The sequence below is a fragment of the Meriones unguiculatus genome, chromosome 11 (genome assembly GCF_030254825.1).
Source record: "Meriones unguiculatus strain TT.TT164.6M chromosome 11, Bangor_MerUng_6.1, whole genome shotgun sequence".
Classification (NCBI taxonomy): domain Eukaryota; kingdom Metazoa; phylum Chordata; class Mammalia; order Rodentia; family Muridae; genus Meriones; species Meriones unguiculatus.
The window spans coordinates 61137365-61159703 of NC_083359.1; the positions used below are offsets into that span (position 1 = coordinate 61137365).

The 22339-nt window shown below is 37.1% G+C and overlaps 1 protein-coding gene across 5 annotated transcripts in view; it reads right to left on the minus strand.

The window, feature by feature from the left end:
• Positions 1–22339, minus strand: part of LOC110564827 (complement factor H-like) — a 101623-nt gene that overhangs the window by 46283 nt on the left and 33001 nt on the right. For 3 of the 5 annotated variants that reach the window (XM_060364402.1, XM_060364403.1, XM_060364404.1), the window contains 4 exons: positions 21912–22106; positions 20551–20727; positions 7343–7525; positions 6011–6187 (listed from right to left, as the gene is read on the minus strand). In XM_060364402.1, coding sequence (XP_060220385.1) covers positions 6011–6187; positions 7343–7525; positions 20551–20727; positions 21912–22106 — 732 coding nt within the window. Of the gene's footprint in view, positions 1–6010; positions 6188–7342; positions 9578–20550; positions 20728–21911; positions 22107–22339 lie in introns of those variants that run through there. The other 2 variants (XM_060364406.1, XM_060364405.1) reach the window with 2 other exon arrangements.

The following is a 22339-nucleotide window of genomic DNA, read 5'->3' on the forward strand; positions in this document are numbered from 1 at the left end:
AGCTAGCGGGAAGAAATTTTAAGAACACAGCGCCTTCATTCCTAAGAGAAAAGGTGGCAGGCCAGGAGTCTCTGTCATTTCTTTAGTTTTGGAAGCTACATGCTCTGCACTCCTTTTTACTCCGGTGAAGTTTATCCTTCTCAGGTCTCTGATGGGATTGAAGAGTAAATAAGTTGCAGGCTTATAATTTTCCTTATTATCCGATTCAGAAAATAAAACTCACAACAAAAGAAGTGTTCTATTTATAGAGTCGAAACATAGCAGCTTAAGTTGTTTAGGATCTAAGAAAACTTTTTAGGGTCTAAAAAGATGTTCTATGTGAAATCTTGAATAGTGATTGATAGAAAGTGATTTAGATACAAAATTTCAGACTTATCAAGGTAAGATTTATAGTGGAGTACTTTCTCCAAGGTTGCCAAATACAAATGGCAACCTTGTTGTAAATATCATTCTTTCCTAACATTTCTCGTGATTGTTCTTCTAGTGTGTGATTTACTGATGTAAGATAAAAGGCATCTATTAGACAAAAGCGTGGGGATGTTAGGGTGCACTATGTGAAGCTGGGTCTCCATATATTCAGTTGTTGATTGCTAAATCAGCAGGGAGCGGAGAACTAGCTGGATCTTGGTGGTGTTGTTATCATGGCCCATCACTGGCCTCATATTTTGTAAACCTTCACATTCCTCAATTGCTGATTGGTTTAATAAAGATCTGACGGCCAGTATCTAAGCATCATGTGCTGTCACTTGTGTTATTGATCTTAGCCATCTGACAGTCTTAAGATGCAACCTCAAAGTAGTTTTAGTATACATTTCCCTGGTGGCTAAGAATGTTGAACATTTCTCAGCCACTTCAGGTTCTGCTATTGAGAATTTTCTTTTTACATCTGTACCCCAATTTTAATTGGGTTGTTTAGTCTGCTTGTGTCTAGATTCTTCAGTTCTTTACATATTTTGGTTATTATACCTCTATTAGATGTGGAGTTGGTGAAAATCTTTTCCCAAGCCAACTACAAATCCTTTAAACAACAATCTGTTCTGCCTGCAAGATGTGCTGAGGCAATGGTGGCTCAGAGCTTCTGGCAGCTTTGGCCAACTAATGACTGGTCTAACTTGAGGCCTAAGCCAGGGTAGAGAGCCAATGCCTGACACTGCACAGATGGCTAAGAACCAGAAGCTATATGGCCCAGAGACCTAGAATATAACCAAACAACTGGCAGAAAAAAAAAAAGTCAGTGAAATGATCTTTAATGGTATTCTGCTAAACTCATAGGTTCTACCCAATCATCAGATAGGCTTCTTTAATAAACTGAATGGAGCACATGGGAAGATCCTCAGACAAACATTAGGCAGAGCTTAGAGAACCCTGCAGAAAAAAAGGAAGAAAGATTGTAAAAGACACTTGAGTCCAGGACACCAGGAGAATATGGTCCACAGAATCAATTAAGCAAGGCTCTTGGGGTTACAGAGACTGAAGCTGCAATTAAAGAGCCTGCATGGGTCTGTGCTAGATCTTTTGTATATGTGCTGTGGTTGCTTAGCTTGGTCATTCTGTGGGAATCCTAACAGTGGGAGTAGGGGTGTATATGACTCCTTTGCCTACTCTTGGGCCCCTTCTCCTGCTTGGTTGTCTCATCCAGCCTTGATACTAGGTTTATGCTTAGTCTTATTGCATCTTGTTATGCCATGTTTGGTTGATTTCCTTGAGAGGCCTACTCTTTTCTGAAAGGGAAGGGGTTAGTAGTGGATCTGGTAAAGAGGGGAGCAGGGGAACTTGGAAGAGTAGAGGAAAGGGAGGCTGAGGTTGGTATGTATTGTAAGAGAGAAGAATAAGGAGAAAGAAGAGAAAGAAGAATAAGTTAATGGTATAAGGTATTAGTTTGATTTTTGCTTTTGTAGAACTCTCTTATCTCTGGGAGACTGGGATGAATTGCTCTTTTTATTACTACGTAATGGGAAAGAGATACAAAAGAGAGTAAAATTGTTTTCTTGCCCATCTGTAGATTCCATAGATAACAGTAATGCATACCTTTTGCTGTACACCCTTGTAAACCTTCCTTTTAGCTAACGTTGTTACGGCATACTGTTTGACCCAATGCTAATAAATTTATTTAATTTAAATTTGAATTAAATCTAAGTGTTTGGTTTTAAGGTAGATTTGAATGCTACAACATTACAATCATCTATAGTTGTTCTTTTGTTTGTATCTATTCCTGTTTATATATTTTTGCTTACTTTATTAAAAATTATATTAACATACCATAATACTCTGTCTTAAAATAAAAAAAATCTTTCTTGTATCTGACCCAGATGCTATATTTACATGGAGGCTATAACTTGGGAGATGTGAATTAAAGATCTATGTGAGCTGACATACACCAAAAGAGAAATGTTTCTCTTTGTCTAAGACTAACTCTAAGTGCTGATGTATGGAAGTGAATATCAAGTTATATTCTTAGGTGTATTGTTCTTTAAGTTTGCTGTAAATACTGCTAGCTTAAGTGTACTTGATAATAATTATCTGGACCCATCTCCTCACAATGAAAAACTCTTAGACAATCTCAAATAAGCCTGAATGGTGGTCTTATCCAGTTCTATGTTGCATGGTTGAGGCCAGAACACATAACAACACTTAAGATGCCAAACTTTGTTCATATTTTGGAGTCTTGACACTGTGGTGACAAATCCCTATCTGTTTGCTCATATTGTCATTAGTCTTCATTAAATTTGAAATATAACACTATCTTAAAACATCAGTTTGTACTGTTGTCTCAGTCACATCCACTTTCTTTCTTCTGGTTCACATTTCTCTGTCAGGCCTGGAGACATTGAAAGTCCATGGGAATTTTTTGTATAACAGTTTCCTTGAGATTGAAATATTCCATCCTGCACGGAAGCTCCTTAAGCAGGAAGGTATACAACTCAAAATAGCTTCAAGGAGTCCCTGAAACTGTCCTGATTCAGTAATCCTCTCTTTTCCATAGTAAACTAGCTAGCTAGGTTGCTGAGAGTCACTCTAAGACAAGCAAAGCCACAAAGACACTCAGACTAACCTAGATGAAAAAAAAAGAGGAAAAGGAAGAAGAGGAAGAAGGAGGAAGAAGAAAGAAGAAAAGAAGAAAAAGGAGAAAGAAGAACAAGGAGGAAGAAGAAGAAAAAGAAGGAGAATAAGGAGGAGAAGGAAGAAGACGACGAAGAAGAACAAGAAGAAGAAGAACAAGAACAAGAAGAGAGAGAGATAGATAGATAGATAGATAGATAGATAGATAGATAGATAGATAGATAGATGATAGATAGATCATACCAGTTTTTCCTGGAAGAAGCAAGAACCTGTTGTGCTGCCTGCAAGCTCTGTAATATACTTCTTAGCTTTTCTCAGCTGTCAGCCATGCTGAATGGGCTTTGCTGATGCAGCTATCTTTGAGTCATTTCTGGTCCTACAAGGACCCCTCATCCATATTCCTGAAAGTAACCCCAATAAAACTCATGGTCCATGAAGTTGGACTTTGGCGGTATCTGTATATATTGGTCTGTCAAGGGCTCCTTAGCTGAGGTTAGTAGATGATTAGGTATTGTCTCTATAGAAAAATTTGTCACACCACAGAATCATACATAAATAATTTTATATTATTTTTCCTTTTGTATTTGTAATGCTAGTACTTACCCTAAGGCCATGGGCTAACCGAGTGTTTTCTCACTGAAGTAATAGGCCTCCCCTTGCATTCTTTTCTATTTCTGTGTTGTAGAAAGCCCTGATTTCATAATGGTGAACTGCTTGTAATCAGAGGGAAATTACCTCTGATCACCATTTATTTAGTTTGATTTCTTTTTAATTTGGAGGTCACTTGTTTATGTCTGTCTGTCTGTTTGTTTATAAAAGGTCTGAGCTCACTTCTGGGCATGAAACCCATGAAAACCCACCAGTCCTTAACCTGAAAACACTCTAATCAATGAGCATAAAACCACACCAATCCCTGAGCTCAAAATCCCACCATCCCTGGGTTTATCTTGAAATATCATCTATCTCCACCCTGGAAATTTCCAACCTGGAAAACTCCTGCCCCACCCCAAAAACCCTATATAAACATGGCTCCCCCTCGGTTTTCTGCTGCATCTCACCATAGCAGAGGCAGCCACCCTCTTATTGTAAGCCACTGGAGGCATACAGGTGGTCAAGCCCCACCCTTAAACTGCTATAACTGTTATCTCTAGCCTCTCGAGATACAGGTGACCAAGCTCCACCCTACAGGGGAAAAAAAAAGCCCAAGATTAGGCCACAAACCTGCCAACCACTGACCTTGCACCAAGATCAGGCCACAGAATCCCACCAATCCCTGAGCTAAAATCTGCACCAAGATTTTGATCCAAGATCAGAACAAACAATCCCAGCAGTCCCAGGTAACACTGGAAACTCTGTCCTCCAATGCACCAAGAAACTCTGTATAAAGTCTGCCTCCTGCTGAATTCCTTGAGTTTTGTTCTTTGTTTTTTGTTTTTGTTTTTTTTTTTTTTTTTTTTTTTCTGGAGCAGACTTTTCCCACTAAAGCTCTTGTGTGAGGTTTGTTGTGCAGTGTGACTCTGCAGTTTCCCTTGGCTCCCTGCTACCAAGATACCTTTCCCTTCAGAGCTGTCACACTTGTACCAGGTAAACCTTCCTCCTCAGACCTTCAGCACCTCCACTGCGGAAGCATTTCCCCTCAGAGCTGCAACACAATTCCTATCTAGCCCAGACTGGTCTGGAAATCAAGAACCTCACACTTCTACTTCCCAAGTGCTAAAACTATAGGTTGTACCATGTTTAGACATCCTTGATGAATTACATTTAAATGGACCTTTGATGCTGCAGATCAAATTTCTCACTGTCTGGTATTAGTCCTTTTCTTTTAATTTCATCATCATCATTATTGTTGTTTATTATAATTTATTCACTTTGTATCCCAGCTGTAGCACCCTCTATAATCTCTTCTCCACTGATGGTCCTCCTCCCTTACTTTCTGACCCTAGCCTATCAGGTCTCACCAAGACTGTCTGGATCCTCTTTCTCTGTGTCTAGGATAGCCAAGACAACACAGAGAAACCCTGTCAAAAAAAAAAAAAAAAAAAAAAAGAAAAGAAAAGAAAAAGAAGAAAGCAACACAGACTTCCTATTCAGATGGAGCCCATGGGCAGCTCAGTCTTCATGCAGGTTCCTTAGTAAGGGGAGCAGGGGCAGTCACTGGCATGAATTTGGTTGCCGGCTCTTTGATCACCTGTGAGGTTTTTTTTTTTTAATTATTATTATTTTTTGCTACTCTAACTGTTTTTCATCATCTTCCCTCACACTGTTCAAGTTTTCATGACCTTGTTTCATACTCCAAATCATAATTTTGATAATAGAGACCTAGTCTAAAAAAATTAAGAACTTGAATTTATGATAATATCTGATAATAAGACAATTATACTCTAACCAGACATATATGATATAGCCAGGCCACACAAAAAATAATTAATTTAACATATTTTTGCTTGTTTGCTTTTGGAAACAGGGACTCATTTTGTAGCCTAAAATGTTCTTAAAATATCTTGTTCCATGGTCTTAATTGCTAAAGTCATAATCATGTGCCATCTAAACCTGATGAATGTATTACTTTAATAACAGATTTTCAGGCCAGTGAGATGGCTCAGTCAATGAGATTCCTTGCCTCTAAGCCTGGAGACTTGTGTTCAATCACTGGAACCCAGATAATGAAAAGAGAGAGCTGACTCTCACAGGTTCTCTCACATCTACATGTGTAATATGGCATGTGAGTCTCCATAAACATGTACATGTATGTATGTACACATACATATTTGTTCATAAATAAATGAATATAAGAAAATAATAAAAACAAATATCACCTTTAGCCTTCAAAACAGTCATTTTTCTTAGGTTACATTAAATCAGAAGAAAGATTATAAGACATTCAAATTTTTAGTGGCAAAATATTTATTTTTATTTTGTAAAAAAAAATTCCAGAGAAAATAGTACTCACCATAACATGAGGGTATATCAGACCATCCATCATAAGCACATGTTATAGAACCTTTGGTGCGCTTATGTCTGTTTTCATATCCAATATGGCATTCATAGTTTAATTTGTCATTGAGTTTAAACCAGGTGTTATTATTTTTAGTCCAAGCATTCTCAAATACAGGCATATCACAAGACTCTAATGTAAAATGAAATAGAAGATTTTATTTCTAATTTGTCAATGGACATGACTAATTCCCATGAGAACAAAAGTCTTTATAGGTTAGTATATGATAAGAAATTAAATACTGTATAGAAACAACCTAAGAAGACCAACAATAAATCATTTTCCTGAAACAATTATTAAAATGAAAGATATACTTTCATAAAACATTTATCTTCTTTCTTAAGCTTTTATAAAATTTTAATTTAGAAGTAGTTTCTCAGCTCAATTTTTCTTATACTTATAACATATTATATATAAATAGACAAGTGTAGTTATGATTTTTAGGGAAGTTTAATAGCATTTTGTGAATTAATGTCCCATATTTAGTAGTTCAAATGACTTATAAAATATAGAAAAGTAGATTAGCTGAATTTAAAACAGATATGCTTATTGTATTATTTCAAGAGTTTTCTCTTTCACAATAAGAAAATCCAATAAATGCTTATTTATTATAATTTACTATAAATGAATATTGCATGGGAGCAATTTTAATTTTTTTCCTTAACTAGATCCTGTAAAAGCACAATACATGAAAAAGATTAGTAAGCAATTAGTGAATATGTTAAATTTCCTTATAATATAAGGTATGTTGAATAGTTCTTGAAAAACACCATTAGCCAACTTTCTGATAAATATGGTAAGATGACCTAATTATTCTTTTTAGAAAACCTTCATTAAATATAGGTCCTAAAACAAGAAAACTTTCAAAACACCAAAATTTTCTGCTACCTGAAAATATTTTTTCTTTTCAATATCAAAGTACTTGGGAAGATCTTCTAAGAGGAAGACATTCTGAGATGGACCTTTACTCACAGTGTCAAATACATAGTAAAGTTATCACCTATTCAGGAATTTAAACATAAACATATATCTTCATTAGGAATTTTACCTTTATATCTAGGAGCAAAGGTTTTCATAAGCAAGACAGATAAGCATTGCAAAGGGAAATGGACTCATATTCTACAAGGCAAGAATGAGTCCAAAAGGAAAAACAAGTATTATTGTGTATTTTTATTGAAGTTTAATGCCCATTTTTCAAATGAAATAGCATTAGCCACAAGGAAGGAGAGTAAAACAAAACTTTTATGCATTAACAATATAATGGCTGCAGTCTGATGAAGTACTCACTAATGCATGAGGGTTGAGCTGACCACCCATCTTGAAGGCAAGTAATGAATCCTGATGTTTCTCCATTTGCTGTTACATATCCCTGTTTACAACTATATCGTGTTTTTCTGTTTAGAGCATATGTCAGAAGGGATTCAGAAAAAAACCCATTCTCAATTTCTATATCTGATGTTGAACATTTCTCTAAAAAGGAAAAGAGTTAAAAAGAGGTGGGCATGGACAGTATCTTAAGGATTCACAATGCTAAAAGATATTTAAAAAGCTATTAGTTATTTGTACATGAAGACCTGAAATAATCAAAATCATTCATGTTACTAGTCAAAAAAACAGAAAACAATAAAAAAATAAACCCAGAGACAAACAAATAAAACCTCACAGATTTAAAGATATACCACCATAGTCCTCTGAGAATTTTTTTCTGATGAAGTAGAATTTAAAACACTTATTTTTTTTTCTAAAAATGTTTTTTTTCCAAATGAATATATACTCCTACAGATTGTCAGAACTCTGGATAATATTTTTTTTTTTATTTCACTATTTAGTGAAGAGAAAGGAACATCATCAAGCAACTGGAAAAGAATAAAGAATAAAATTCTATCAATATTTTTACTTTGTGAACTTGGAGAATAAATATTTACACAAACACAAATGTTGAAAATGTTAAAGTAGAAGCCAAACAACAAGAAAATAATGGTTATGGTTTTTGTACAGTAATATAATAAAATTGTAACAAAAAGAAAGTAAAAATAGAGTGCCAGACACAAACCAAGAGGGGACACACACACACACACACACACACACACACAGATATTTGAAATTTACGATTGGCACATATTGGAAAACAAAGAACACTGGGCTGGAATTACAAAGTAGCAAGAGATTAATGAGGTCCCTTTGTGTAGGGGTTCATTTTCCAGAAAATAGCAAATTGAGAGCCAAACCAAAAAAAAAGGGTGGTGGTAGCTGAACTGTTGAACAGCAACAGTTCAAACTGGAAGACAGAAAAGATTCTTTTGATCACCCTAATCCTTTAGGAAAAACCCAGAAGAAGTATATTGATATTATGGACACACTTGTACCAAAAAGCTCCCCACGCCAATAATACAATTTCAAAAAGAACAAATTAATCAAATTTAGTATTCCTGTCCTACAGGTTTCCAATCCCAAGACTAGCTGAATGAGCTTTACTCGGATTTTGGAGGAGGTGAACAAAGTATATTTGTGGCAACCTCTTATTCCCCCAACAAAAAATCCCCAAAACTTATTTGGTAATTTTCATGGATTGCATTCAAGTATCAATGGGTAAATTACTTGTGGGATGACAACAAAGAGCATTGAGGTAGCTGAATGTACTTGGCTTACACACTGACCACACTGAGAAGGAACAGTGACTCACATCAGTTACCCAAGACTCTTGTATGACATTAGCAAAAAGAAGAAAAAAAAATAGAGTAGTTCTTGAAGTTAAAACAGTCATGTCATTTAAAATCACAAAGCAGAATTACCTTTACACCTTGGGACTATAAAAGATCCCTAAATAAATAAACTTTAAAACAGACTTAGAGGAAAAAGTAGAGATGGCACAATTTACCATTATCATACCTTTTTTTAAAACCTACTTTAAAACAAACCAACTGTGGAATTTTATGGACATTCATTTCAATTAATTTGACAAGTTGAAAATTTGCAGAGTTAGTAAAATCCATAGACTATACCACTCCTTAAAAAAATAATATGAGGGGAGATTCAAGATGGCGGCGACCAGAGCACACCGTTTCAGAGAGGCAGCGGATCTGAAACTCCGAAATTGGTGAGTGGAGGGGCAGCTGAAACCAGAAAATCGATGTTGAGGCTTCCTGAAAGAGAGGGGACATCACAGGAGCAAAGAACATTTGGTTTCAGGACAGCCATGGACTTCTCTGGGAAGCCAGGGTGGCACTTCCCTTTTTCGGGCCTCCTCCCTCCTCGGAGGAGCCAACCCACAGCACCAGTGACACTCAGCACAGAACTCACTGCGTGGGGACTGCCACAGCAGAGGTGGGGCTCCTAGCTCCTCAGCCGCAGCTGCCAGCTGTACCCACCTGCCGAGTCCCAGATCCATGGTACCATCCTTCCCGGTTCTAGGTCTGCAAGCAGCCTTACCGACTCCGCAGGGCCTCCCAGCCAATGTCTGTATGAGCCACCCAGTACCTCAGTGGCAAACAGCCGGCTATACACCACCAAAGTCCAGCAGACCTGCAAAACCACCCAGATACACCAGATGCCGGGCCACCTAGGTCTGTGGACCACTGTTGTGGCTCCCCAGGACTTCCTAGCAGGCACCTGGACACTTCAGTTCCGCAGCTGCAGTTGGACTCCCTAGTTTAATGGCTGCAGCACCACTGAGCTGACTGAGCTCAATCTGCCGCATTTGACTCAGCAGGTCCAAACCGGCCAGTAGCGAACAGGAGAACCCCTGTGCTTTACATTTTGAGTGGGTGAGTGTGCCCTCAAGTGCCTACAGAGCGTCAGATCCAGGATGCTTCTAAGCTAGCAGCCAGCCATCAGACCCCTCCAAACCACTCAACTGTGGGAAACAGAGGGTTTCTTGGGACATTGAAGCCCCTGCTCTGCGGATCTACCAGTGGAGTTTAGGCAAATAATTCTTGGAGCTCAGTCAGAGAAGAATACCAGTAGGCCACTGAGGTACTCAGGGAATTTGCGCCTGTGATCATCATCAGTGCTTGCAATACCTTCAGCGCCTGCAACCCTTTAGTGCCTCCAAGGCGCCCCTCCCTCATACTGAAAGCCTCTATAATCTCTAGCACCCTGTCCCTCAAAGCTTGCCAGAATTTGTCCTTCTGTGCCCTTGGACTTTCCTCCCACAGGTACAGCTGAAACACCAGTGCAAACGTTGAAACAACTGGACCTGTCTCATCTTCCTAAAGAATTCTCCAAACACCAGAGAAAGATGGTATCAGTCTGAACTGCAGACAAACAGTGAAGGTTACAGATAAGCAAATGGCTAGAAGTTGGCAAAAGAACACATCCAACAAAAATCAGGAAATCATGGCTTCACCAGCAACCCCCAAAATCAATGGATACTCCAATTCATCGGAAACACAGAAACATGACTTTTCCAGTTATTAGAGGCACATAAAGAGGAAACAAACAAATCTCTCAAAGAAATTGCCACACAGATGGAAACAAATAAAGAGGAAATGAACAAAGCTCTCAAAGAAACACAGGCAAATCTAGCCAAACAAATAGAGGCACAAGTAGAGGTGCAATTAGTGGCATATAGAGAGGAAACAAACAAAAGAATAGAGACCATCATAGAGAGACAGGAACCACATTCAAACAGATGAAGGAAATGGTGCAAGGTGTAGTAAAAACAGAATTAGAATATATAAAGAAAACACAAACGGAGAAAACCTTGGAGCTGGGGAACTTGGAGAAAAGATCAGGAACCACAAAGGTAAGCATCACCAACAGAATACAAGAGATGGAAAAGAGAATCTCTGGTGCTGAAGATACACTTGCAGAAATCGATACTTCTCTCAAAGAAAAAGTAAAATCGGAAAAGTCCCAAACACAAAACATCCGAGAAATCAAAGACACCATGGAAAGGCTAAATCTAAGAATAATAGGAATTGATGAAAAAGAAGATTCCAGGCTCCAAGGTTCAGAAAATATCTTCAAGAAAATCATAGAGGAAAATTTTCCCAACCTAAAGAAAGAGATGTCCATAAACATACAAGAGGCCTACAGAACACCAACTAGATTAGAACAGAAAAGAAACACATCACGTCATATCGTAGTCAAAACACTAAATCTACAGAACAAAGAAAAGATGTCAAAAGCAGCAAGGGAAAAAGGCCAAGTAACATATAAAGGTAGACCTATCAGAATAACACCAGACTTCTCATCAGAAACTATGAAAGCCAGAAGGGCCTGGGCAGATGTCATGCACACTTGAAGGGACTACAGATGACAACCCAGACTACTATACCCAACAAAGCTTTCAATCAACATAGGTGGAGAAAACAAAACATTCCATGACAAAACAAAATTTAAGCAATATCTACATAGCAAACCAGCCCTACAGAAGATACTTGAAAGAAAACTCCAATCCAACGAAAACAACTATACCCAAGAAAACATAGGATACAGATAATTTCGCTACAAAAATGAAAAGAAAACAAGCACTGAATCACAGTAAGACCACCAACTTCACAATAGAAGGAAATAACATTCATTGGTCACTATTATGTATCAACATCAATGGACTCAATTCTCCAATAAAAAGATACAGACTAACAGAATGGTTGAGGAAACAGGATCCAACATTCTGCTGCATCCAAGAAATGCTCCTCTACAACAAAGATAAACACTACCTCAGAGTAAAGGACTAGAAAATGTTTTTCAAGCAAATGGACCCAGAAAACAAGCTGGGGTAGATATCCTTATATCTAATAAATTAGACTTTCAAACAAAATTAATCAAAAAATATGAGGAAGGGCACTACTTTCTCATCAAAGGAAAAATCCACCAAGAAGACATCCCAATTCTGAACATCTATGCCCCAAATACAAGAGCACCTACATTCGTAAATGAAACATTATTAAAGCTTAAATCACACATAGATCCCAACACCTTAATAGTGGGAGACTCCAACACCCACTCTCACCAAGGGACAGATAATCTAGACAGAACAAATAGGGAAATAAAGGCACTTACAGACACCCTAATTCAAATGGACTTAATAGCTGTCTAGAGAACTTTTCAGCCAAACTCAAAAGTGTACACCTTATTTTCAGCACCTCATGAAACTTTCTTCAAAACAGACCATATAGTTGGTCACAAAGCAAGCCTCAACAGATACAAGAAGATTGAAATAATCCCCTATATTCTATGTGACCCCCATGGACTAAAGCTGGACCTTGACAACTATGGAAATAGCAAAAAGCCTAGACACACATGTAAACTGAACAACTTGCTACTCAATGACAGCTGGGTTAAGGAAGAAATAAAGAAAGAAATTAAAGACTTCCTAGTATTCAATGAAAATGAAGGTACAACATACCCAAATTTATGGGACAAAATGAAAGCAGTGCTAAGAGGAAAATTCATAGCACTAAGTGCCTTCACGACATTTGTAACATCTCATACAAGCAACTTAATGGCCCAACTGAACACCCTAGAAAAAAAAAAGAAGCAGATACACCCAAGAGGAGCAGATGGCTGGAAATAGTCAAACTCAGGGCTGAAATCAATCAATTAGAAACTACTTAATAAACTAATAATAAAAAATAATAAGTAGTTTAATAAATAATTAAACTACTTAATAAAATAAAACTACTTAAAGAATCATTGAAAGCTAGAACTGGTTCTTTGAGAAAATTAATAAGATAGACAAACTCTTAGCCAAACCAACTAAATGGCAGAGAGAAACTGTCCAAATCAGCAAAATCAGAAATGAAAAGGGGGACATAACTACAGACACTGAGTAAATCCAAACAATCATTAGGTCATAATACAAAAAAAAAGCCTATATGCCACAAAATTAGAAAATCTAAAGAAATGGACAAATTTCTTGATAGATTCCATCTACCAAAATTAAGTCAAGATCAGGTAGAAAGATTGAATATCCCTATATCTCTCAAGGAAATTGAAGCAGTCATCAACAGTCTTCCTTCCAAAAAAAGCCCTGGGCTAGATGGTTTCAGTGCAGAATTTTACCAGACCTTCAAAGAAGTGCTACTCCAATTCTCTTCAAACTCTTGCACAAAATAGAAACAGAAGAAACATTACCAAACTCATTCTATGAAGCCACAGTCACCTTGATACCTAAACCACACAAATACCCAGCAAAAAAAAGAGAACTTCAGACTTATCTCTCTTACGAACATTGATGCAAAAATACTCAAAAAATTCTTGCAAACAGAATCCAAGTACACATAAAAAATATCATCCACCATGATCAAGTAGGCTTCATCCCAGGCATGCAAGGGTGGTTCAATATATGGAAATCCATCAATGTAATCCACCATATAAACAAACTGAAGGAGAAACACCACATGATCATCTCCTTATATGGCAAAAAAGCATTTGACAAAGTCCAACACCCATTCATGTTTAAAGTCTTGGAGAGATCAAGGATACAAGGCACATACCTAAACATAGTAAAGGCAATATACAGCAAGCCTATAGCCAACATCAACCTCAATGGAGAGAAACTTAAATCAATCCCACTGAAATCAGGGACAAGACAAGGCTGCCCACTCTCTCCATACCTCTTCAACATAGTACTTGAAGTCCTAGCCAGGGCAATAAGACAACTAAAGGAGATCAAAGGGATACAAATCGGAAAGGAAGAGGTCAAAGTTTCACTATTTGCAGATGATATGATAGTATACATGAGTGACCCCCAAAATTCAATCAGAGAACTCCTCCAGCTGATAAACACCTTCAGCAGAATGACTGAATACAAAATCAACTAAAAAAATATCAGAAGCCCTCCTGTATACCAAAGACAAAAGGGCCAAGAAAGAAATAAGGGAAACAACACCCTTCAAAATAGCCACTAATCACATAAAGTACCTTGGGGTAACTCTAACCAAGCAAGTGAAAGACCTGTTTGAAAAAAAAAAAAAAAACTTCAAGTCTCTGAAGAAAGAAATTGAAGAAGATATCAGAAGATGGAAAGATCTCCCATGCTCATGGATTGGTAGGATTAATATTGTGAAAATAGCCATTCCACTAAAAGCAATCTAAAGATTCAATGCAATTCCCACCAAAATACCAACACAATTCTTTACAGACCTTGAAAGAAAAATTCTCAACTTCCTATGGAGAAACAAAAAATCCAGAATTTCCAAAATGATCCTGTACAACAACAGATCACCTGGAGGTATCTCCATCACTGACCTCAAGCTATACTACAGAGTAATAGAAATAAAAACTGCATGCTATTAGCATAGAAACAGAAAGGAGGATAAATGGAACCGAAAAGAAGACCCAAAAATAAACCCACACACCTATGAATACTTTATTTTTGACAACAAAGCCAAAACCATTCAATAGAAAAAAGACAGCATCTTCAACAAATGGTCCTGGTCCAACTGGATGTCTACATGCAGAAAAATGCAAATAGATCCTTATTTATCCCCCTGCACAAAACTAAAGTCCAAGTGGATCAAAGATCAACATAAAACCAGACACATTAAATCAGTTAGAAGAAAAAGTAGGGAAGACCCTAGAACTCATTGGTACAGGAGACAACTTCCTGAACAGAACACCAACAGCACAGGCTCAAGAGCAATAATCAATAAATGGGACCTCATGAAACTGAAAAGCTTCTGTAAAGCAAAAGACACTGTTGTCAGAACAAAACTGGGAAAGGATCTTCCCCAACCCTCTAGCTGCCAGAAGGCCAATATCCAGGATATATAAAGAACTAAAGAAGTTAAAAAGCAATAAATCAAGCAATCCAATTAAAAAAAATGGGGAACAGAGCTAAACAGAGAATTCTCTGTAGAGGAATATAGAATGGCAGAGAAACACTTAAAGAGATGCTCAATGTCCTTAGCCATCAGAAAGATGCAAATCAAAACGACCCTGAGATTTCACCTTACACTCATCAACATGGCTAAGATCAAAAACTCAAGTGACAACACATGCTAGAGAGGTTGTGGAGAAAGAGGAACCCTCCTCCAGTGCTGGTGGGAATGTAAACTTGTACAACCACTTTGGAAATTAATCTGGCGCTTTCACAGACAACTAGGAATAGCGCTTCCTCAAGATCCAGTATACCACTTCTAGGCATATATCTAAAAGAGGCTCAAGTACATAACAGGGACATTTTCTCAACCATCTTTGTAGCAGCTTTATTTGTAATAGCCAGGACCTGGAAACAACCCAAATGTCCCTCAACAGAGGAATAGATTCAGAAATTGTGGTACATTTATACAATGGAATACTACTCATTGATAAAAAACAAGGAAATCATGAAATTTGCAGGCAAATGGTAGGATCTAGAAAAGATCATTCTGAGAGGTATCCCAGGAGCAGAAAGATGCACACGGTATATATTCACTTATAAGTGGGTTCTAGACCTATAAGATAGGATAAACATACTAAAATCTGTACAGCTAATGAAGCTAAACAAGAAAGAGGACCTGGAGTAAGATGATCAATCCTCACTTAGAAAGACAAATGGGATGGACATTGGAAGTAGGAGAAAACAAGTAGCGAGATAGGAGCCTACTGCAGAGGACCTCTGAAAGATTCTACCTAGCAGTTTTTCAAAGCAGATGCTGAGACTCATAACCAAACCTTCGGCAGAATGCAGGGAATCATATGAAAGAAGGGGGAGTTAGTATGACCTGGAGAGTACAGGAGCTCCACAAGGACCAAATATATCAGGGCACAGGGGTCTTTTCTGAGACTGTTTCTCCAACCAAGTACCATGTATGGTTATAACCTAGAACCCCTGCTCAGTTGGAGCCCATGGTAGCTCAGAATCCCAGTGGGTACCCTAGTAAGGGGAACAGGGACTATTTCTGACATGAACTCAGTGGCTGGATCTTTGACTTCCACCCCTCCCCTGAGGGAGGAGCAGCCTTGCTAGTCCACAGAGGACATTGCCAGTTCTGAAGAGACCTGATAAACTAGGGTCAGACGGAAGGGGCAGTCCTAACAGTGGACTTGGGAAGGGGCAGGGAGGAGATGAGGGAGGGAGGGCGGGATTAGGAGGGAATGAGGGAGGGAGCTACAGCTGGGATACAAAGTAAATAACATGTGATTAATAAAAAAATAAAAATTATTAAAAAATATGATCTGGGCCTGTAGGTGCATGCTTGTAATCTCAGCAGTAGGGGAGGCAGAGGCAGGCAGATCTCTGTGAGTTTGAGGCCAGCCTGGTCTACAACGTGAGTCCAGGACAGCCAAAGCTACACAGAGAAACCAATAAGCAAGCAAGCAAGCAAACATACAAATAAATAAAACAATGTGAATATAATTGCTTTAATGTGAAAAACATGTACTAGCTATACATCTACTGAAGATTCTAGATACAATAGAACAGTGCTATAAGAAACTAAAAGTGCATCATACTCATTGGTAGAAAATCTTAAGTATACTATATTGATTTTCTTGAAGTTGATTCCAGAAAAGTATTTTACATACATGAGCAAGCTTGTTCTAAAAGTCACATGGCAAGGGACCACAACAGGAAGACATTTTTTTTTTCAAAATGTTCAAGAATCTAGATATTTTAAAACTAATGTAAATATTATATGTGTTGATTAATAGAAATACACAGTTCTCCAACAATAGGTTTCTATAACCTAGAATTTCATTTAATATTTAAATATTTTAAATTTAATTTTTCAGAAAGATATAAATTTAAATATAATATTAAAAGATATCAAGTGTTATATAATTTGGTAGTCATTAAAGAAAGCTGTGATGGTGGTGACTAAAAAAAAATCACAAAGCAAAGGACGAGAATTCGGAGTCAAAAATCGGGCACACACAGGACAAATACATACTTAGCAAGAACTAATATCAATTTCATAGTGGAAGTTGATCCTTCATTAAATAGAATAACAGTTAGGCATTTAAATGTAAAATGATGAGCTTAAATTTATTTCTCACACACATAAAAGTTAACACAAAAGTGATCATATACCTAAATGTAAAATATAAACTTCTATAAGATCATCTTTTGGCCTAGGCAAGGACATTTTAGATGACAGAAAAAAGAACAAATAAATGAAAATTTTTTGATGTATTGAATAACATAAAAATAAACACTTAATATCATTTGCTAATAGTGCAAGTTGAGATTAGGAGTGAGAGCTTCTAATTATCTCTCCTGGTACTTGAATTTTGTCTGCAGACCTTGTGCATGCTGTCACAGGTTGATGATGCCTCATCAGAGGGATATTCACCTGGGGTGGATGGGACATACAAATTGAACTTGATTTTTCTTTTTAAAGAACACAAAGGTTGGATGTGTGGCGATGGAGGCAGATGCAGAAGGAGCTGGGGGAAGGAGGTTAATATGGTCAAAATATGTTGTGTGAAATTCTCAGAGAAGTAATAAAAATGAGAAAGGTAAAAAGTACACATTTGCTTTTAGAACACCAATACAGTAGAAGTAGAGATGTACATATGAGGAAAAACATACAGAGAGCACTCCCCTCCAGAAGCTAATAACCACAATAGACCAAGTAGTCTCACAATTCAGCACAAACAGTAGAAACAACCAAAACAAACTGGGGAAAGCTTTGAGGAAACTTTTCAGAGAAGACATGATGTCAAATGAACATATCAAAGGGTACTTCATCCCTGAGGACTGACATGCCGTCACAAAATGTTATTGTAAACCGAGGCAACTACCTAGAGAAGAAACGATTATTACTGTTTGGCCAAAACAGTGCAATTTCTAATGGCAGTGTAGGTACTTATTCCAATTACACAGATACGTGCTGGTTTCACCCCTCATCAAGGAAGCTTTTTTTGCAGCATGTGAGAGATCATTACACAATTTTCTTAAAGCATGCCAAGGAACCAGTAGAAAAGAACAAATAGTTTACTAAAAAATGAAACTGTATGAGATCTAAAAATGGAAATAGAAGTAATAAAGAAAACACAAACTGACGAAATTCTGGAAATGGGAAAATGTAGATAAGTGAACAAGAACTACATATGCAAGCATCACCAACAGAATATAAGAGATGGAAGAAAGAATCTCAGGTTTTGAAGACACAATAGAAGAAACAGATCCATCAGACAAAATGTAAAATCTGAAAAATCTTCTGACATAAAAAATCCAGGAAATCATGGGTTGTATGAAAGCACAAAACCTAAGAAGGATAGGAATAGACTGAGGAGAATCTTGGCTCAAAATCCCAGAAAAATATTTTCAACATCGTAGAAGAAAATTTTCTTAACCGAAAGAAGCAGATGCTCATAAACATACAAGAAGCATACAAAATATCAAACAGATTGGATGCTCAACCATACAACACGGACATTTGCTCAACTATATTCATAGCAGCTTTATTCAAAATAGCTAGAATCTGGAAACAACCTACGTGTCCCTCTATTGAAGAATGGATACAGAAATTGAGGTACATTTACACAATGGAATGCTACTCAGTAATTAAAAACAAGGAAATCAGGAAATTTTCAGGAAAATGGATGGAAGTAGAAAAGATCATCCTGAGTGAGGAAACTCAGAAGCCGAAAGACACATGTAATATATATTCATTTATAAGTAGATATTAGCTATATAATATAAGATAAACATACTAAAATCTATACTCCTAAAGAAGCTAAACAACTAGAGAACAGGCTTAATCCTCATTCAGAAGGACAAACAAGATAGATATTGGAAGCAGGGGAAGACAAGGAACAGAACAAGGACATTCCACTGGGGGCCTCTGAAAGACTTTACTTAGCAGGGCAGAGTAAAGGGAATCTTAAGGAAAAAGAGGGAGATGGAAAGACCTGGAGGTACAGGAGCTCCATAAGGAGACCAACAGAGAAAAACAAATCTGGCTGGCCTCAGGGGTTCCTGCAGAGACTGATGACTCAACCAATGACTATGCATGGAGAGGACCTAGAAGCCCTTTTCAGATATAGCCCATGGACAGCTCAGTTTTCATGTGGGTTCCCTGGTAAGGAGAGCAAGGGTATTCTCTGACATGGACTCAGTGGCCAGCTCTTTGATCAACTCTCCCTTGGCAAAGTGGCCTAACTAGGCCACAGAGAAAGAGGATCCAGGGATCCTGATGAGACCTGATAGGCTAGGGTCAGATGGTAGGAGAGAGGGACTTCCCTTATCAGTGGACTAGTGGCAGGGCATGGTGGGGCAGAAGAGGGAAGGAGGGTGGAACTGGGAGGAGATGGGGGGGCTGATAGCTGGGCTACAAAGTGAATAAATTGTAATAAATAATAATAATAAAAAAATAAAAAAGTCTGGATATGGAAAATGTTATAACAAAAGGCAATTGACAAGCATTCAAAAACAGATTATATTTTTTAATAAATATCACATTTATAAAAAGGAAGACTCAACATTATGTGATTAGTTCAAAATTGTTCTGAAAATTCAAGATGTCAATCAAGTCTATATATAAGAAGTTTGAAATCTGAAGTCAACAAAGAAAACATCTGTGACATGTATAACCAAAAGGTTGATTTTTAAAAATCTTACTTTTACTCATACACTGACAATGGGTAGTTTGCCAACATATGCGTCTCCTAGAGAGGGGGAAGGGGACTGTCTCTGACTTGGACTCTGCTGCCTGCTTCTCAATTAGTTCCCCTTGGCAGGCTGCCTCACCAAGCCACAGAGGAAGAAAATGAGCTAAGTCCTGATGCAACTTGATGCGCTGGCCTAAGTTGGTAGGGGAGAGGCTCCCTTTGTCTGAGGAGTAAGGGAGGAGGGGATAGGAGGAAGTGAGAGCTAAGAGGGGAGGGAAAGCCTATGATCAGGATGCAAAGTGAATAAATAAATTAGTTAATTAAAAAATTCTTGCTTTCCAGCAAAACAATTCATAAATTATAAATTAGAAAAAGACAGCATTTGGAAATGATTAAGTACAATTGACTTGTTATTATATTTTAAAAACCCATATGATAATAAAAGGAATATATATCAACACTATGATGTAACATTTTATGGACATTTATTTTAATAATATTTTATACTTAATAATAAAGTGCGACATTACTCAATCATTTGGAAGGATATAGAACAAAAAGAAATCATCATTACAAGCATATATTGGTACAGAGATTGAAAAAAATATAAAACCTAGACCATGTACACTGTTTGAAAATTTCCTTCCCAGTTACACATTACAGAGAATTCCGAGATAACTAGCAGTAACTGTCAACTTATTTCTTGAATAGATGAATGTAGCTATTGTCCTATTTGTTTAATTTTAAAGTACAATTTTATAACTGTTTTGAGTCAAATGACAAGATGATGTTAAAGTATGATAAAGTACTACAAATTAAATGCACGTTTACTCAGTCTTTTGTTGTATTATGGCCTAATGGCTACTAGGTATATTGACTTTGCTCTCTACTTATCAAGAATTCTTTATGTTCACGTATATACACTTGAAACAATGCGGCATGTTGTCCCCGTTAATACAAATGCGATGGAGAGTCGTGAGCATCTTATGCTCTCAGGGCAGGTTACTTACTGACGCGGATGCACTTGGGTGGAGGGGACCAGCCATCCTCTGTACATGTAATTGTGTCTTGTCCATTTGGAAGAGTGTAGTCAGTGTAACACTGGACTTTGGTAGACTGACCCTGTACATAGTTTCTTCCCCAGCGTGAAGATTTCCCATTCTCCACATAACGAAAAACACATTGCCCTAAAATTATAAAAATGATAAATTAAAAAACTTTCTTTTGTTAGAAAATAAATTCAGTTAAATTCTATCTTTACAAATGTTTAATGAACATGCATGACATTAAGAAACAAAACTAATATCAAATGTTTAAAAGTGTAGCATTTATGTTTTTATTTTTTTATTTTTATTTATTTTTTTAAATATATAATATTTTATTGAACAAAGACAAAAAATTGAAAATAATACAGATTATACTTTTCTTTATTCCTTGGGAAGGTATAAAACGCTGATAAGTATTTGAGCATGTACACACACATGCCCCTTCTCTGACTCTCTCTCTCTCTGTTTTATTTCAGTCGCAATTGTATTTGTTAACATTTTTCTCTTTCCTTTTATGTAGCCACTGTTTGCAACTTAGGTCATTTTGTATAATTTCCACCATTGGACTTTTAGAGCCATTGCTGCAGAATGATGACTTCATGAATTTCATACTTGAGTGCTCCTATATTTGGGTTCTGGTTGTATTTCTCTCAATGAGACATTTGAAGGGGCTGAAGAATGAGGCAAAAGAGCTTTGGGGCATTTAATTCTCAACTCCATCTTTCAAGTAATCAGGCCACCATATTTGATGTGTCTCTCAGCCAATTGATACATCTTTGTTTAGATATTCTTTTTTATTATTTATTTATTTATTTATTTATTTTAGAGAAGCAGATTGGAGTTTTATTGAGTTCATGTCTTTTCTCTGTAGTTCTGTAATTCCGTACAGTTACAAAATTTGGTTTGTGTTTAGTGAATGAAATGACTGCGAAGAGAAGACAGCAGATTTAGCTTCAAAGCCAATCATGAAGAGATACAGGGTCACAATGATTGCCTACAATTCATGTGTTTTCCAAAGGTTAGAACAGAATAAAGACCCCAGCACTGTCCCTGATCACTTTGAGTCTCCTCAGCAGTATCTGTGCAGGAAGAATTCTTAATAAAATATTCAAGTGATAAAGGTATTCTCATAGTCCCTCTTGTTTTTGTGCATTTCATGAAGAGCTCCTCACAAAGGACAGAAACTAGACTTCTTGCTCACAAATTCTTCTGTTGGTCTTATTTTTTTTTTTTCATGAGAAACTTGGCTGTAATTATGCATGGGCTCCACTGTTTCCACTCTCTCAAAGAATTAAGCATAATTTAACATAAAGACATTGACTTACTGACACATGGGACTTCAGGCTCCCACCCTTGTGCTGTGCAACGAAGGTAGTCCCAAGATGACCCTGAAGCCGGCACAAACCCGCTGTCGCAGGCATAGGAGTACTGCTTGCCTATAGGTACTGGAAAGTAGGGCCTGTAGTAGTCTTCATGATGTAGGCTTCCATGTTTGAATTGTGGAAAATCACAAGGTTTCACTTGCAATAAAAAAAAACAAAACAGCAAAACACTTACATCAAGACAATCACAACTTGATTAGCGAATTACTTTGTATTAATTCAAATAACTACATGACAATACAGAAGGTATGTAGAACAAGGAAACAAAAAAAAAGACAACTGAGGTATGTGAGGATGTCTTTTCACAAGAAATCAAGTTATATCTGATTGTATATATATCATATATAATATATATGAACTGGATTAGAGAT